The sequence below is a fragment of the Leuciscus leuciscus genome (genome assembly GCF_965113295.1).
Source record: "Leuciscus leuciscus genome assembly, chromosome: 14".
In the NCBI taxonomy this organism is placed as follows: Eukaryota; Metazoa; Chordata; class Actinopteri; order Cypriniformes; family Leuciscidae; genus Leuciscus; species Leuciscus leuciscus.
This window is the reverse complement of record NC_138738.1, coordinates 12,664,193-12,683,612: the sequence shown is the minus strand read 5'-3', so window position 1 is coordinate 12,683,612 and position 19,420 is coordinate 12,664,193. Positions and strand designations below refer to the sequence as shown.

The 19,420-nt window shown below is 36.7% G+C and overlaps 1 protein-coding gene across 2 annotated transcripts in view; it reads right to left on the bottom strand.

The window, feature by feature from the left end:
- The window catches only part of gabrg3 (gamma-aminobutyric acid type A receptor subunit gamma3), a 143,328-nt gene that overhangs the window by 40,669 nt on the left and 83,239 nt on the right, over window positions 1–19,420 (bottom strand). For both annotated transcript variants that reach the window (XM_082137271.1, XM_082137272.1), the window contains one exon: window positions 4,997–5,217. In XM_082137271.1, coding sequence (XP_081993397.1) covers window positions 4,997–5,217 — 221 coding nt within the window. The remainder of the gene's footprint in view (window positions 1–4,996; window positions 5,218–19,420) is intronic.

The following is a 19,420-nucleotide window of genomic DNA, read 5'->3' as shown; positions in this document are numbered from 1 at the left end:
GTTTTTCTAAAATACTTCTCTGCCGCTAAAAGAGCACTGTTTGTTCTGTGTTTGTATGTTGTTGTTTTAACTTCACCTTCAGTAGTACTTGATATTCTGAAAGTATACAGTATTTAGCATAGGTCTGGAAAGCTATACAAAAAGATTTATTAACATGTTTACGCCTAAGGTGAATAATGCAACAAAACAAGTCAGAGTTATAGCTTTCTTTAACAGTTACATTTGTTTCTCTTGGACAAGAGGCATTCCAAGAATGCTGACATTTCCTAAAACAGCACTGGAAAGGAAAATAAACATACTAACTGGCAAAACCTCTTCTGAAATGTACACTAATGTTCAAAAGTTTTGAGTCAGTATGATTTATTTTTTTTTAAGAAGAAAAAAAGAAAGAAATTAGTACTTATATTAATCAAAAAATTATAAAAAGATTCAATTTCAAATAAAAGTTGATGTTTTGAACTTTCTATTAAAAATATCTATCCACAGCATCCACAAAAATATTGAACAACTGTTTTTGTTACTTGGACATCAAATCAGCATATTAGAATGATATTTGAAGGATCATGTGACACTGAAGACTAAAGTAAAGGCCACTGAGAATCAATTACTGGAATAAATGACATTTTTAAATAAATTTAAATTTTACAATATTATTGTTTCTACTGTATTTTTGACCAAGTAAATGCAGCCTTGGTGAGCATTAGTGATTTAAAAAAATCTTACCGACCAAAACTTTTGAATGATAGTGTAATTTTACTAAATATGAACTTCTTTGTAATTGATGCAGGCTAACAGCAATATACATGCATTCATGGTTTTGTACTGAATATCAGACTTGACTTTCACTCTTGTGAAAGTGCTTCATTGTGGCAACTTTCTTTCGGTATATTTATTTGAACACATGGCCTTTAAATTATGATTGTACCAAAGCAGACAAGGTTTTGATCTTGCTGTTGTTCTCATAGGGGTGAGCTTTCCTGATGGGACAGCTTGAAAAGGACATGACAAGCAATGTAGTGTGTGTGAATAACTAGGGCAGAGTCGGCTTCAGCGGACACTGGACACCCAGTCATCTGACTATATTTGGAAAACTGCAGCAGTAGTTTTAGACTTATGAAAAGACAATAGTAGACAAGTTTCATGTGACAGACCCACATTTTTCACATTTCCGATTTTCTCTTCAAATCAAAGTTGGAATCCTCAACTTGACACTGCAATTCAAGTGAGAAAAAGATTTTATGCATTTTGTAACTTGATGTTGTTAACTAGCAGCTTTGGGCTCTAGCCGGCACTGGGATAATACTTCACTGCTGAAGAAAATCTGTGAACCATTTGCTTACATTCTCAACAGTGTTAGTTTGCTATAAGCAAATGATGCTTTCTCATGTGCACCCCAGTCTGCCGTGATGATACATATGTATTTATAAAGAGAAGTGCCAGAGGCATATACTGTAATTCACATTACTGCTCTCATTAGTAATGTCTACAGTGGTGTTAGCACATTATCTCTCTGGTGCTTTATAAAAAAAAAAAAAAAAAAATTAGAAAAAGAGGAGAAAGAAAAAACTTTTATGGTCTCAGATATGCCATTTTATGGTATTTGTTCTTCATAATACTATTGCAGTTATGTATTGCAATATTTTTATTATTATTTAAATGACAGGATAATTGATAAACTAAAGGTCCACAAAATAATAAATAGGATATAATGTATATGTTAAGTATAAGTACAACAATTTAAGTATTATAATAATAATAAATTAAACACATAAAATATATATACATTATTTAGGAATAAACAGAAACAAAAGCAATCAAAAAGTTTTTAAAAAGCAGTCAACATATTATAGATATGCACCAGTACTTCCACAAATCCCAAAGGAATTCAGGGTTTTTTCTCACATTTGATTTAATAACTTGAATTTCCCATTAAAGGCATAGTTCACCCAAAAATGTCAATCCTGTCATTAAAGATTAGTTCACTTTCAAAAAAAATGTTTGCTGATAATTTACTCACCCCGATGTCATCCAAAATATCCATGTCTTTCTTTCTTCAGTTGAAAAGAAATTAAGGTTTTTGAGGAAAACATTCCAGGATTTTTCTCCATATAATGGACTTCAATGGCAACCAACAGTTTGAAGGTTCAAATGTCCGTCTCAATGCAGCTTCAAAGTCTCTACACGATCCCAGTTGTTACTGTTGATCCCAGTATATATATTATTATTATTATTATTTTTAATTAAATGACCGATCGTTTCGCTAGATAAGACCCTTATTTCTCGACTGGGATCGTGTAGAGACTTTGAAGCTGCATTGAGACTGACATTTGAACCTTCTTTGAACATTGGAATACCTGGCTTGCCATTGAAGTCCACTCAGTGTAGAAAAATCCTGGAATGTTTTCCTCAAAAACCTTAATTTATTTTCGACTTAAGAAATAAAAACATGGATATCTTGGATGATATAGATTAGTTTTACGATCTCTTTATGAACTTTTTGAAGCGTCAAAGTGGTAGTTGTGTAGCTGTAAATGGAGGGACAGAGATCGCTCAGGTTTCATCAAAAAGATCTTCATTTGTGTTCTTAAAGATGAATGAAAATCTTACGGGTTTGGAACGACATGAGGATGAGTAAATAATGACAGAATTTTTGTTTTTGTTTTAAGATACTTACATAAAGATCCTTTACCATGGTCACTCAATCGCCATGTGAGAGGGCTATATCAAATCCACTTACTCAAAATAGTTGTCCTTGTCTTCATCAACAAGGGATGGACAATGTCTTTATGGTTTTCAAGATAGGGGGGCAAAGTCTTTCTCAAATGCACTTTTGTGACAGCTGCCATTTCAATCAAAAGAATTGTATTTAAGTCCACCACAAAATACTAGCAATAGAGCCTGTTGTGCAGTTCATCCACAGTGTGATTAGGTCTGTGGTGCTGCCCATGCAGGGTATCCACTGGTTAGTTCACAAGCCCCATTGGCAGTGGACTGTTAAATAATATAACAGGCAGTTTCTGCAGCTTCCTGGCCTAATTTTGGTCAAACCTAGCCTAGAGTCTTATTGAATAGATCTGTCACAAATACAAGCACTGAACCAAACTGAGCTAGTTGAATATGAACGAGTGTCATCACATCTCAACATCACAAGACACTGGAGTCACACCAGACCAGAAAGGCTGTCTCACAGTGGAGCTCAAACTCAGAAGACGTGTTGATGTCACTGAGGGTTTTGAAACTAGAGGTTTGGTTGATCTTTGGCCACATATCCAGTGGTCTTTAATGTTTTGATCATAACACAGACATCTCAGACCCATCAAATATAAATATTACTTATCAGGGCTGAGCACTGTGTTTTGCTGTCTCAGAGAATACTCTTTGACAGTGCTTTTGACAGTGACTTCTGATTTTGTGTTTTTTTTTTAGATAAGTGGCATAAATTTGTGACCGTTGGCCATCCCAGCTCTTGATATTTCATCAAGAACTGTGAAAGAGATGACCTAATCTGAAATAGAGGTGGCTAAAATGTCAAAGTGACAGTCTGGGTAACTGATTAAAGGCATTAAACATTATGCTTGTTAGGAACTGAGGCTTCAGAACTCAGAAACGGGGGTGTAAAAACTACAGGGAAACAACAAACGGATGCGATGTCCACATTTTACTCAAAAGTTAAAGTATCCAGTCAAAAATTTATGCTAAAGTGTAAAAAACATAATTTATTACATTTTATTGTAATAGTTCATGTTTTTGATATTACTCTTTTTTGCATGTCGTTTGCATTATTAGCATGTGTGTTAGCATCCAGCTAAATATAGTACCTTAAAATCCACTGTCATACTGTAACTTGTCTCATCATACACTTAAAATATGATTTGTTGCAGTTTAAACACTTGAAAAAATTAAAAATTAAACATCTTCACATTTCCTTCTAGCTATCTTGCCCGTTGGGTCTCCACTCTCCACTGTAAGCACAATTTCTGTTCTATTTTTTCTTTTTTGTCTTTTTTTTTGACAGACGCTGCCAGAAGAATTTAACCTGTATTAACCCGGAATGGTATTTTTAAGCATATGTAGACATACATAGGCGAAATATGCATAATACTATGTACTTTTTACTCCTTACAATTTCATTAGACATTATACAAATATAATTTTCAATATATGAAATCATAAAATTGTATTTATTTATAGATTTAATATTATATAGGCTATTTTATATATAACCTAAAATATTTAATTTCAATAGTACTGAGTAAAGTAAACACAATTCACATAATGATACTTAGGGATTACACAACATTAATCATGTACTTTACCCCTTACTTCAAGAAAGTGCAAGAAACGTTAAATTAGAGCATTTACCCTGACCAACTGCGTACTTTATTATAACATCCTGTTTTTCTCTTTTATACCTTTCATACAGTGCTGTTATGACCTTGTCAAAAGCTTGTGGGTCTTAAAAATCTACTTTCTTTCATCTGATGGCCTTGTCGGGGTGATTCTCTATGAACTGACACAGCCGACGACAGTAGGTTGTGTTCAGCAACAACATTTCACTATTTTGACTTTTTATCATGCAGTGGTGAAAATTAGTGAATGAAAAACATTTTCAATAAAGACATTTAAAATCAGCGACCCACTGTCACTGATGTAGTGGTTCACATTAAGAGTTTCATGTTTCAGAGTCAAGGAAATGCTTCTTGACTTTTTATTTCACATTTCTAAGAAAGTGATTGTGCATAATCTGTGTACTTAAGTGCAATAATTATAGAAAGCAACTGATACATTTTACAATATTAATTTGATAAAATGTATATATTAAAATTGAAATTGATATATTGAAATATTTATGCCATAAACGACCCTACAAACCAGCTAAATACCAATTTTTTTGTCTCATTTATTGGATAGTTTTGGGAATGAAAACAAAACAAAACATATTCTTACTCATATCTTCATATCTTGATATTTCATTATAAAATATCAGCTGGCTTACCTCAAAGTGTAAAGTATTTTCCCATCATTCCATATTCTAAGTAGCTGATTTGGTGTAGTAATCCAATGTGAATCTGCGCTCTTGGAATTTCTGAAGATGGTGTCCGGTAGCCAAATGAGTCCAACCATATTACTGTTCAAAGTCAATATTTTCATAGTGCTGTTATATCTGAGCCGGCTGTCTGTCCATGTCTGTGCAAAAATTATGTCAATCTGGTACTCCTGTGAAAAAAAAAAAAAAAGGTCATGTATCAAGAAAGATGAATGACATGTTGGCTTAATAATAGCCTATATACTGAAGCTCTTATAGTGATCACTTTTAAACCATAAATTCACGTCGCTATTCTTGTTGATTGAATATTGAAAATTGAACCCATTTTAGTACAACCTGGCCTAGGTATTTAGCACTCTTAACACATTTCCACTGTGATTTATTCCTAAACAGCCCTGATGAGTAGAAACACAGGGCCATACAGTAGCAATCTGAATTCCTAGAACCAGCCCTTAAATTAATGCCAGAATTATTCAGTGATGGAGCACCGCTGATCCCAATGTGGTTTGGATGGAAGACAGAGTCAGCTTTGAGATACTTTAACAAGGATTATGAGGTTCTGGCACTGTACAAGCTGGCAGTGGGAGCCACAGGAATCGAATGTGGGGAAAGACACATAATCACACCTCATGGTCCACAAACTTTCAGGGATTTCTTAGGCTTTATAAACAATCCCAGCAATTGTGTAGATACCCTCAAAGGCTGCTGCATGAGTACATGGTTAAATATTGCATCTGACCCATGCAACCTGTGAGGAAAAAATACCTAATCACATTTGTTTAAACCACAGGGTTAGAGCCATCTGATACTTCATATCATACTGTATATTTTCAGTAGTGTGTTTTGGGGGGCAAGATGTCTTGATTTACTGAGCAGGAAATGTAAAGGATGGATATGTTTAACACAGCTGAAAGGGGCTAGGCACCAACAATTAAACAAAAACTGAATAAGGCCAGATTTTTTTGAAAGCTTAACAGCAGTTTCATAAATGCTCTTTGCCATTACAGTCTGAATTAGCCTCCAAAAAGGGGTAATTTTGAAATCAGATCATACCATTAATACATTAATTATGGTACATTAAATCTTGTGCTTGAAATTTTTTTATTTTTTGTTGTTGTGCTTTTTACTGTCAGAATGAAAGCTGTAAAATACATAATAGGGTTAACCAGAGACTAATAGAGGATATGCATTTAATCAGTTCTAATGAATGTTATTTATTTGTAAATGTCTCACTGATATATAACCCTAACACAGAATATGTCAGAGCTTGACTGCAGAAGTTTGACAGGGTCTCTGAGGTGTAAGAGTCACTGCATCTGAAATGGTGCATAAATAGCTCAAAATCAATTTCCATTTCAAACACTTGCCACGATTAGAACAATTCTGTGGAAGCAGTCCAATCAAAATATGTGCCTACGCGTCATTGTGTGTGTGAAAGTGTATTTGAAAAAGACCTATCTTCTTTGGAGTGATTTGAGGTAGGAAGACTAATGGCCTCATTATCTATTCCAGCTTTGATGTCTAAATCCAGCCCTATAAACATCCAGCTAATTTACTCCAGCCGTTTCAACCGACCAGCCTACAAGTGCACTGACCCCACTAAAGTCTACACAAACCTTCACACAAATCTGATCAATGTGACCTGTGCTAACTCAGTAAATGCAAGATAACTGTAGGCATCTGTGCACTACATGACAGACTTCCTTAAAATGTCACCATAGTGAATACCAAACTCAATGTGATGACTTCTTGTTCATTTCTCTGTATACTTGCAATGCACATATACTTTGAAGAAGAGTTTGTATTTGTGCTGTATCTTTCTGGGGAGTTTTTCATCGTGTTTGTTGCCTTCAGCTTGCTCATTGGGGGCTGTAAGGCAATATTCTCAGTAAAGCTGCTTTGGAACAGTACTTAGTGGGAAAAGCGCTATGAAATGATTCTCTCTGTGTATATAATACAACATTGCTCTAATAGTTGGTAGGAAAAAAAAGATACACTTCCAACTTAATACACACTTAATAATTGTTTTGCCAACAACATGTCTTTTAAGACACAGAAAAGTCACACAGAAAAGTGGTTTTATTCATTAAAACATACATTACTGTATATTTTTCTATACTGTTGTACAGGAAAATATGAGTGTATATTCCGTTATATTTTAGGAAGAAGGGAGATCAGAAGGAGATCATTATATTTAGGGGTCCTTGACATCAAAAAAGTTTGAAATCTCTGTCTTAGTGGCACATCCTCTTTTATTATGACTCTAAACTGATTGTCCCCCTTTCATAATTAATGGTGGTTGTCACCCTCCAACCCCACGTACCTGCGCCGGCCTGACAGTCATTTGACCTTTTGCTATCTCTCCCCAAAGGTGGGTCTCTTCATTATAATACCAGTCTCATTTATCACAAGTCAGTGGGCATGAGAGCAGTCAGGCCATAATTGTGACCTTTTATTCCAGAAGCTAAAGGGAGTTCAGAGGTAGGCGGAAAAGAACATCACTTCAGGTCTAATCGCCATCCAAGTGAAAATGTGTTGAGCGTCAGAATAAACAGAACTAATCTGAGGTGATTCCATTACATCTGGACAAAAACAATGTACAGACAACAGAGGAAGAGTCTGTTTGTTCAAAGAAGTCTAGAGTCAAGCTGTTGCCATTTTATAATCCACAAAGTAAAATTAACTTTGTTCTTTTCAACAGAAAGATTATGAATGATCCCATTTAATAAAATGAGTGTAAACATTTTCTTGTTGTTTGAGAGTTCTAGACTGTCACAGTCTGTGTGCTGTGACAATCTGTTATATTAATTAGGTTTTTGGAGTGCTGCTTCAAAGCTGCGGGCAAGCATCAAACGCTGGGGAAAAAGAGGGAAAAAAAGAATGTTTTACAGTATTGAGTGTGCACTCTAAGCTGATGCCGATGCGGGGGAGATTCAAAGATTCTTTACTGCAGTGATAAACAAGGAATTACATCGCCAAAACATTAGTAAACAGGACATACACAATAAAAGTGTGTAAAGATGTTGTGTGCCAGTGCAAAAATTCCCCCAGTCTAAGAAATAAATGGTGGAATGTGGCAACAGGTCTGTTTGTGTCCCACTGGATGTCCTTATCGCAAGGCAAGCCCTCACATACCTTAATAGGTCTCACATTTACTCAGCAGGGTTGGCAGTTGGTGGATTGAAATAATTTTGTTATTAACAGTCTGACATAGTTTGATTTCACCAGATTGTTTTTGTCTGGATAATCCGTCGGGACTGCTGTGGGAAGGGTAATGTTTGGAGAATGCATATAAAATCAAGGTTCCTGCTTTGTGGTTCACTGCAATGGAAAGACTTATTTAATGAATAAGAAACAAAACAATTCATTTCCCCTTCCTTAGAGGTCCTGACAGACAAATTGATGTCAGTGGTTGTATATCATCACATTCATTAGCTGCTGGTTTCAATGTAGATGCTGATTCAAAGGATAATAACCATTGTGTACAATTGCATTTCAGTAAGAACGACTACCATTGCTATAGGTCTACCTTAGCCATGAGCTAAATGTCAATGCAAAATTTATGCACTTTCGAGCAGTAAGTCACCCAGAAATGAAAATGATGCTATTATTTACTCACCCTGATGTCATTCCAACAATATATGCTGCTATTTTCATTTTCAGTGGAACAACAGTAGAAACCTTTTTAATGATTTATGCTATTTTTTGCCAAACAACGACAGTGACCACAGGGGTTCTTTTATAGAGATTTTATGTTGTTTTTCTCAAGAACTGTTCATTTAAAACATGAAAACACAACATGTGTCTGTGTGTGTGTGTATGTGCTTGTTTATATGTTTTATGAGGACAGAAATAATGACATGGGTATTACACTGGTATTACAACGTAAAAGTGGTTTACGAGGACATTTCCTGAGTCCTCATAATTAAAATGGCTTAAAAACATACTAAACAATGTTTTATTAAAAATGTAAAAATGCAGAAAGTTCACTGTGATGGGTAGGTTTAGGGGTAGGGTGTAGGGGGATAGAATATACAGTTTGTACAGTATACAAACCATTAAGCCTATATGGAATGTCTTCATAATGATAGGAACACCAGTGTGTGTGTGTGTGTGTTGAATCATTATTTAATCATGGAGATTTTTCTTACCATGTGACCATTAATTTACCATGTTTATTTAAGGTTGTCACCTAAAAATCTGGCAAGGGTGACAGATGAAAATTTGCCTGCTGGGCTAACTCTGCCTTACAGTGTCTGACTGTTGATTGATAAGCCATGTCTCTATCAAATAAATAAATAAAAACCTCATCTTAGAACAAATAACATTATAGATTTGGAATGACATGAGGGTGAGAACATAATGACAGAACATTAATTTTTTGTGAACTCTTGTGGGCATCAGAATGGCTTAATGTCTGTGTAGTCCCATAAAGCTTTAAAGCCCATAAAGCTTAAAAAAAATTAACATAAATTTGTATAAGCAATTACCATAGTTTACATCGGTATAACTCATTATTTACATGCAAAACCACCCTCAGTTCCCAAACAACATATCATTTGATAGCGGTTTTCCACAAATAAGAACCTATTTTTGTAAGAGTATTTTATCACAGTAAAGTGTCGTAAACCCAAAGGACGTTTCTTGCACCTGTGTACTCACCTCCATAAAGCTTCATTCAAAATTATTCTTTGAAAGTATTTCACAGTGGAAATATTGTCATATTATGACATTTCTGAAGGACTAGTAGGAATATCACTTATTACAGTAAATTGTCTGGACCAGGCTCTTCTGAGTAAGGGAATCATTTTCTGCTCCGGTTCCTGTCCCGTCCACAGATGATCTGCATACAGATTTGTGATTTCCCTGAGCAGAGTGGCTCCCTCAGCTGTTGAGATCAGAATGAGTAAGTTAATTCCACCACGCCTGACAGGCACATCACGCCATTTGTGGTAATGACATCCCTCTGCTCCGCTGTCCCGCGCACACACACTTTCACCTTTGATTTGTGTGTGAGAGCCACACAGTATCAGATTCATCAGGCCCCTTCTCCTCCCATAGCTCTAATTAAATTCCTTGTGCCATTTATCATCTAAGAAAGAGAATATATAAATAAAGGCCTGTTGAATGAATGATAAAACAGGCCAAGGCAGAGTTATGCAAGCTCTGGAGCATTCACGTCCAGGGGGATGGTATGGAGCAGCATTAAATAAATATGGCATTTAGCCAAGACACGACTGCAGGGGATTGACCCGCAGGAAATACACCGCAGGGAGTCTGGGTCTGAGGTGTTCCAAAGTGTTAAAAAGAGTTCATCTTTCTTGGCAAATTTCATTAGGATATTCAGAGAAATGCTAGTCTGTGTAACTATCCTTCATGTGCCCAGTAATTAACATAACCAGACAACCAAAAAGTGCAGTTACATTAACAGCATATAATGTTGCTGCAAAGTCTAACAAGAACTAATGAAATTGTGAAGTAGAATCAAAAGGGTCAGGGGCAGGGGCGGAGTGGCAATCGGGAGAGTCGGGACATTTCCCGGTGGGCTGGAAGTGTTTTGAGGACGCGAGGGCCGGTCTGATAATAGTTATACATTGCGAGTTATCTTTAACAACACCATCCGGCGGCCTGATGTGCGGCCGCTTCCCGCTGGTTAAACTGTGCAGCCTCCCTGCTCAACACAGTATATAAAAGCACCTGTTCGGCAGGTCCAACCATGTCTAGGATTTTCAAACTCATAGGGGGATCAGTGAGCGGCCCCTCCCCAAATGGCATAGCCTGTCGGGCCGGCCTTTGATGTAAAAAGCCGCCGAACACCTCTTTTTCCTCGTCACATTTTAGAAGTCTAATGTCCGTGTGAGCGAGTTAAATGATGAAAAGGCAAAAAAGAAAACTGAAAGGTGGCACTGAGCATGGGTGGGGCTAGGGAGGGGCTAGCAGGTGCTTCAGCACCCCCAAGAAAGACCAAAGCACCCCGATAGCACCCCCAAAAATAATTTCTGGAAACAATTATATTCAGGCTGTATTCTATGGAAGCCCTGAACCGCATTTTGAAAAAAAAAAGAAGAAAACTTATCTTGTTATTTCGACATAAGAAGTCGTTATTTCGACATAATAAGTCGTTATTTCGACATAATATAGGCCTATGTTATTTCGACATAATATCTCGTTATTTTGACATAATAAGGGGACATTCTAATCTGCATTAAGCCACATTAAGCGTTCTTATAATGGTTTTCTATGGGAGGAAAATGCTTAACGTTAAACGTTGCATTCATTTTCTGGGCTCATCTGATTTTTTGTACATAGCAGCCTACTTTGTTATGATTTTAGTATCATAATGATTAATAAATGCACGCACAATTATCCGTGAACAAATGCCTTTCAACTTGTGTGTGCAAAATTCAGAATTAAATGAATGTGCAGCAATTTGTACAAAAAGAGAGTCTGTAGGCCTACTATACTGTTGTAGCCATTAAATAAGCGCATTTAGATTCATATTTGTTAAAATATTATAATGTTATTTTTTTTCCATTATGTTGATTTATGAAAAGTGAACAGCACGAGTAAGATAGGATGCGCTATCGAGAGACATGGAGTGGGTCAGACATGATTTTGACCACTTTATTAAGTTTTGTTTCGTAAAAAGCCTTTCTCTAAAGTGAATTTCGTTTTGTATAAATTATATCTTAATTTTAATAAATTTTTCATCAACCAATTGCCGGGATTTAATCAATAAGAAGCAAATATAACAGACAATATAATCATGGAGGCGCCTGCGCGGTCACTTGCATTGCACGTTAACTGGAGCGCATCTCATCCTAACTTAACGAAACTCAGTGTATGCCTCACACAGACATGAGAAATACATCAAATACACAAAGCTTGAAATGTCTTTAAACGAAATAATTCAAAACGAAAAGAAAAAGGCTACTCTGATTACGTAATCCATTATGTGCATTACTCAGACCAATTTCAACAGGGTGATGATGACGCGTTTTAACGGTCATCATTAGCATAAATCCTGGAAAGTTTTTTCAATTTAAAAAAATATGTATTTACATTTATAACACTATACTTTATATTATATTACCTTTTTATAAAATTACAAAAAACGAGTTAATGCTGCTGTGAGGGTTTCTAATACAGCGCCTGTGGGAGTGATGACAAATTGACATATTTCTCTCTTCTGAGTTCTGACTGCCATTATCCATCTCTCGCAATTTTTCTCCTCTTTTTGAAAGTTGTGAAAAAACTATAGAGGAGTTTTTCTTTTTCATTTGAGCAAATGGGAACAAAAAATATATATTTAATATTCTCTCATTCACCGCTATATTTTTGAGCAAATTATTATTATTATAAAAAAAAAAATTTTGACCACCGAGGGCCGGTGGTCTACGAAATTTCCCGGTAGATTTTTTGGCCCCACTCCGCCCCTGGTCAGGGGCCAAAGTTTTGAATCACCTTCTGGGCCCAAAAAGCATTTTTCCCCATTGGCAGCCATTTTAATGTAGCCGAAAGTATCAGTATGAATCCAGTTGTGTATTTATCAATTTTATTTAGTTATAATGGACATCATTTAAGACTAGGGATGTATATTTGCTGTGCACTATAGTGAAAAGTTCCACAAGCACTTTATCTTCCAAAAACAAATTTCACCCAAAAAAATCCAATGTTATACATTCAATCTGTAATGTTGAATGATGCTTGTTCACACATGGCAGAGATCAGTGTTCTGTACAGACATTAAAGGGTTAGTTCACCAAACAATGAAAATTCTGTCCCAACCTCGTAAGACTTTCGTTCATCTTCAGAATACAAATTAAGATATTTTTTATTAAATCTGAGAGCTGGCTCACTCCTTCATAGGCTGCTTGGTAATTGCATCTGCCAGCCCAGAAAAGTTAGTAAAGACATCGTTAAAATAGTCCAAGTGACTACAGTGACGAGAATACATTTTGTGCACAAAATAGTCAAAAATAATGGCTTCATTCAACTATTCATTTTCATCCGTGTGGGCCTCTGACGTGAGTTCACGAGAGCGCCACGACGCATGCGCGAGAACTGAGAAGATGACGCAGTGGGTCTCGATTTAGAGTTTAAAATGGTTCTAAAGTGTGCATTTCCTGGATCGTGAGAAACCAATGAGAAAACGTAAAAGTGCCTTACCAATGCCGCAAAATGAATGGCTTCCCTTTCACACTTTCCCATCAACTGATCGAGAGTGTCATCATCTCAGTTCTCGCGCATGCGTTGTGGCGCTCTCATGAACTCACGTCAGAGGCCCACACGGAAGAAAATGAATAGTTGAATAAAGTTGTTATTTTTGTTTTGTTTTTGTGCACAAAAAGTATTCTCGTCACTTGATAAACTTAAGGTTGAGCCACGGTAGTCACTTGGACTATTTTAACGATGTCTTTACTAACTTTTCTGGGCTGGCAAGTTTCAATCCCATAGAAGCCCATGGAGGAGTGATCCAGCACTCAGATTTAATCAAAAATATCTTAATTTGTGTTCCGAAGATGAACGAAAGTCTTACGGGGTTGGAACAACATAAGGGTGAGTAATGACTGACAGCATTTTTGGGTGAACTAGCACTTTAAATTATCTTTACGAAGATCTATAAAAGACTGGAGCTTTAAGAGAACAATTTTGATTCACAGCCAACTCTGTAAAGACCCAAAATGATTGGCATTCATCCACTGTAATGGCAAGTTATGTTAAAAAGGAATACTCTTCTTGATACCAAAAAAGGAAGAATAAAGAATACATTCTCAAAGCACAAACTCTGAAAGGAAATGTACTTTTTGTACTACACTTTCCCATTTAATTAAATATCAATTTTATCCACCTAATTACACAAAAGTTTCCTACTGTTATTGTCAGCACAGATGAGTTCAGTGAGTTCTTCCTTCATGTTAATAAAGAGGCAGTTAAGCAAGATGTCTCCTTGTTTTTTAACAGTATATTACTGTATGTTATTTTATATAATTGTAATTCTGAAAGCAGACCATAGAACTATTACTAACATTTAGCTAATCTTAAAAATACAAACTCAGAAATATAATGTTAATTAGAGAAATTTCCATTAAAAACAGCATAAAGATATTTGCATTCATTTATTCAGCAACTTCTGAACCTGAGAAATGAGTTAAGGAAATAACAATGTATTCTCAGGAGGCTTGAGTAAACTCTTTAGATTAGTCAGTGGAAAAGTTCTGTTTCCATCTGAGCTGCAGATCTGTGCTATGTCTCCTGAGGACACCATGGACTCCAAGGAACCGCATTTATATTACAGAGTCAACAAACTTGTAAAATGGTAACTTTAAACCACAGAGAAACCAATGTTAATATAACATTTCCTCACAGTGTTGACAGCATCAGCAACATTGGTGCAAATTGCAATGCGCAATGGTTTTTGCTTGCTAAGGTAATAAGTTGCTTGTTAGTTTGCAAGCATGGTTTTATAATAATAATAACAGTTCAAAGGGGGTGCTAAGAAAAAAAAGGTTACACTTTATTTTTAGGTGACGTAGTTACATTGTACTTTCTTAAATAAGTACTGATTAATATTAATTAACAACATGTAGCCTACTTACTATAGAGTTACAGTTAGGATTTGGTTTAGGGTTAGTTACTTGTAATTATACATAATGTATTACTATAGTAAGTAGTACATATAGTAACGTGTAACTACGTCACCTTAAAAGAAAGTGTTGCCAAAAAGAAAGTGCATCAATAACTTCAACACCCAGCATATTGTATTGTACTTGTTTCATTTCCCATTTTCCCTAAAATGATACATTTACAAGGTCACATTGTAAAGTGTGTGTGTGCTAAGTTATTAAGCATGCACAATTTTCGCTGAATATTTTTATTATTACTGTATATTATCAGTCCTTTGAATCAATAACGTTTATTGAAACTTGTCGACTTGCAGTCCCATAGACATATAGACGTCTATGTATTTATTATGTCTAGGGACAGTTCCACCTTCTGGCCACAACAGATAATGATGAGTGAACTAAATGAAGGAAAACAACATTTGCTCTTTTTCATCACCACTACGCTAGGGCGAACAAAGTCCAATATATATAAATTATGACTGCTGTTGATGAGGAGCTTAATGATCGCTATTTGCTATTCCCAGTACCTGAACGTGCAATTGACTCCTCCCCCATCAAAACCATTTTTTATAGGCACATTAAAACATTTATTAAACTTTATTTTATTTTTTAGGTTTATAATGACTTTTTATTTTTAATGAAAGTGAGACAGGAAAATCATTGAGACACCCCTCGCTGCAGCCTGTAGCAAGATGACGTAGCTGGATGATCCAATACGTACTGGATGGAGGTGTGTTTGGGTTATAATTCGCATGCGCTGGTCTTAAGTGACATGTGCTCAATATTGTATTGAGATGATGTTCTAACCTATGGTTCTGGTTCTAACCTGTGTAGTAGTAGTAGCCTACTGATAAATAGTAATAAGTAATTATTGATGAATAAGTAATTATTTACATAAATGTGATGCTTTCCTAGTTTCTCTCTACATACATGCAAAATAGTTAATTTTACAACATTTTAATCACATGATTTTAAACCTAAATGTGATGGATTTAATGCGTGTATACAGAACATTTTAAAATAAAGCCATTTTATTTTATTCAGGTCATATTTGCTGTTGAGTGAAAGCAAAAATGAGTCAAGTAATTGTCTCTGTAATTTTCATCCTAGAGGTAGGCCTACAATACAATACGATCTGTAAACAACTTAAAATACCAGTACACATTCAAGGGAAAATGCAAAAATAATAACAGCATCAAGAAACTAAATCTTGTCCGAAAAAAAAGTGCTTAATGATATTTTGCCTGGTAAGAGTTCCTTTAATGGCTATCCTAATTTTTCCTGTACATAAGGTTCCTCTTGCCACCCGTCCCTTAAAATACGGAATCGTCCCGTATTTACAAGTAAGATGATGCGTCCCGTATCAAATCAATAAGGGATGGGATTTGTCCCGTATTTTTCATTAGGCCCACACATAGTTGAATAAAAACATAAGGATTTTGCAGTATGGATAATACTAATAGCAAATATAAAGAAATCAATTTTACAATTAGTAGTAGAGAAGCTCATTGCACGATTGCATTTTAGCGTCTTTGTTTCTATAGCGACGGAGTCGACAGAGTTTTAAGTACGTACATCATGCCATGAAATGGAATGCCAAAAAACTGAATTTAAATTTAATATACAAACTGATCACAGCAGTCAGATCACGCAGTTTGTCACTCAAGTGATCATTTATATTTAACTTAAATTAAGTTATTTTTTATTTGTACAGACCAAAACACACCACCGCACATGCGCATCCAGTACGTGTCGGATCTGATCCAGCTACAGGTACGTCATCGTGCTACAGGCTGCAGCGACAGGCTGCAGCGAGGACCTCTTGAAATCATTAGGGAATCTTTAGGGGGCTGGCGGCCTAGCGCCACCACTGGAGTTGGATTGGTGTTATAGTGTGCCTTTTTAATAATTGCCACAACCATTTATATCATGTGGAGTGAGTTCCTCAAAGATGTTATACTCTCAAAGAAAAACAGTCCCTTTTCATCCTCTTGAGACAATGCTAATTAACACTTATCATCCCCTATGGCCTAATAATGGAGCTTGCTGACTTTGTCTTCATTGAAACACTGCGAATTTACCTCCTGGTGAAAGTCTCTAGTTAAAGAAATTTCTGTGAACTGTTCTGCATTCGATTTTTATCCAATTAAAAGAAAGTAGGATGACCCTTTGAACATTTTAAATTTCAGAAACAAGCCTGTTCTTTTCTGTTCATGTTTTAAAGGGATGGTTCACCCAACAAAGAAAATCCTGTCAACATTTGCTCACTCTCATATGAAACTTTTACAATGAGTTGGGGACTCGAGCTTTCAAGCTTCAAAAAGAATGGAAAAATCACAATAAATGTATCATAAAAGTGGTACAAATGACTCATGTGGACTTCAAATAAGATTACAAGTCCACGTGAGTCATTTGTACCACTTTTATCAAGTTATAAGCACTGTAAAAAAAAATTCTAACCTCCCCAAATCAATATTAACTAGTGACTGGTCACATCTAAATTTTTCAGTTGGCCCAACTGAAATTCTGTAAATTTAATTTTATAATTTACAGAATTTCACTTGGGCCAACTGAAAAATTTTGATGTGACCAGTCACTAGAAAATTTTGAGTTTCGGATTAACTGAAAAGATCACATTCAAGAGATCATGAAACATTGCTACTTTTCTCTTTTACATTTTTTGGGGTCTTTCTTTCACACAAAGCTATTGTATGACTTCAAAAGTCTTTGAATATAGCACATGAGTCGAAAAGATGGTGCTTTTTTGTTGTTGTTGTTGTTGTTGTTTTTGGAGCTAGAAAGCCCTATTCAATGATTCATTAAATCAATCATTTCATTATATTGTCCAGGATACTCTTCCAAAATGACATGAGAATGAGTAAATAATGACAGGATTTTCCTTTTTAGGTGAGCTAAAGCTTTACATAAGACTCGGAACACAAAGTAGTTGTGAATAGCGCTCAAAGAAAAAGCCAGTTTCACTATAGGAATTCCCTCTTGGAGAAAACTCCTTTCAGATTCATGTACTTTCCAGTGAAGCGAAAAAGTGCTTACAGTGCTTTTTACTCTAACTCATTTCTCACCCCTCCCTCTGTCCTCCATGTACACTCTTCTCATTCCACTCCCTTCCTGTCTCACCTCCCCGCAATTTCTCCCCACTCTTGCACACGCTCATTCACATTCTCCACATCGCATTCCCCTCTGTCCGTGCCCGTCTCAAGCACTCACCTTTACCACCCACAGTAATCTTTGTTCCTCCCTCTCTCTCTCTCTCTCTCTCTCTCTCCACACACTCTTCTTTCCATCATTTCATCTCTCTTCACATTCAAACTCACCATCTAACTCAGGTGCTTACCTGGCACTTCAAAACTCAAACCCTCTATTTCACACCCTCTTGAAAGAGAAATAGAGACCGTGATGTTCTCCAGCAGGCAGCCTTCCCAAAGGTGTGAAAAGTGTCATTTTTCTCTGATCATCTTAGCCTACCCAGACCAAGTGACAGATAAGAGGGCCACTGACTTGTGGAGAAATGTTGGCAGTGCTCATGATTATTCCGCAGAATTCTGTAGGGTCAACCTCAGCCACCGAAAGAGGGTTGCATATGCTCGCTGGCAGAGCTGGAGGCATGTGCTGCTGCCCTCATTACAGACACCCCAGGGTTATTTTATCGATGGGAACTACAGGGTTTTCCAGCCTTACTGAGACAGCTAAATAGGTTACGGCTCTAAGCTAGAGGCAAAGCCATGAACTCGATCTAAACATTCCATGCTGCTTTCTTCTTAATCTTTCAGATAGCTAAAGATCACCCTGCAGTGTTCACATACACAAACTGTATCATACCTCTGTGCCATGCTATTAATGTCACAACTTCCCTGAAGCCACATATAAATGAGTTAACACATTTGCCCTAACATCACAATCCTGCTTTTTATAATGCATCCTGGCCAGATCTTTATAAATGACGGGATTTCTCATTGCGTTCTAAACTGCCAGCAGGCGGTGAAGCCACCTGAAGCGTTTGAGCGGAGTTGAGTTTACTTACAGCAACACATTGACCCAAAATCACCCAATTTACAGCATATCAGTCGCAAATGAATAGTTTTTAAGATATATGCACTTACATTAATTGAAACATTATCTGTAATGTTAATGGTCTTTTCAGGCAGGATAAGCGATATATAGAAATCGTTAAGATGAGTGTGTCCACTCCACACTGCAGACACAGGTAACTGACATAATACAAAATAGTTCCCTTTCAAGGGAACTCGCGTTGCGTCGAAATTGACGCTATGGGGAACGCTTTGCGTGATGACGTCTTGAAGCACATGTAAAATCAGTCCAATGGTGTGGCGGAACGTCAGAGGCGGGTGACGTCACGTACCAGGAAGCTATAAAAGCCAGCTTTCTGAGTCTTCAGTTGCGCTCTGTGTGAATCTGTCCACGTTATTTGGTGTTGTCTGTCTATATTGTATCATATATATTCAGTATGGCGAGTAAGCAGCAGCAGTTTAGAGTGTGTGTTCACCCCTGCCCGCGTTATTTAACGGGTGGGGACACTCACACTCTTTGTGTTGTCTGTTTGGGTGAAGAGCATGCCCAGTCAGCACTCGAGGGTGCTGGCTGTGAGCATTGCGACGCGCTTCCTATGCGTACGCTCAGATCCCGCCTGGCTTTATTTAACCAGGATCGCGTTCCCCAAGGCTCTGGTCCCGCCGCTGCCGAGGCACGGCGTCGATCACAGACCTGG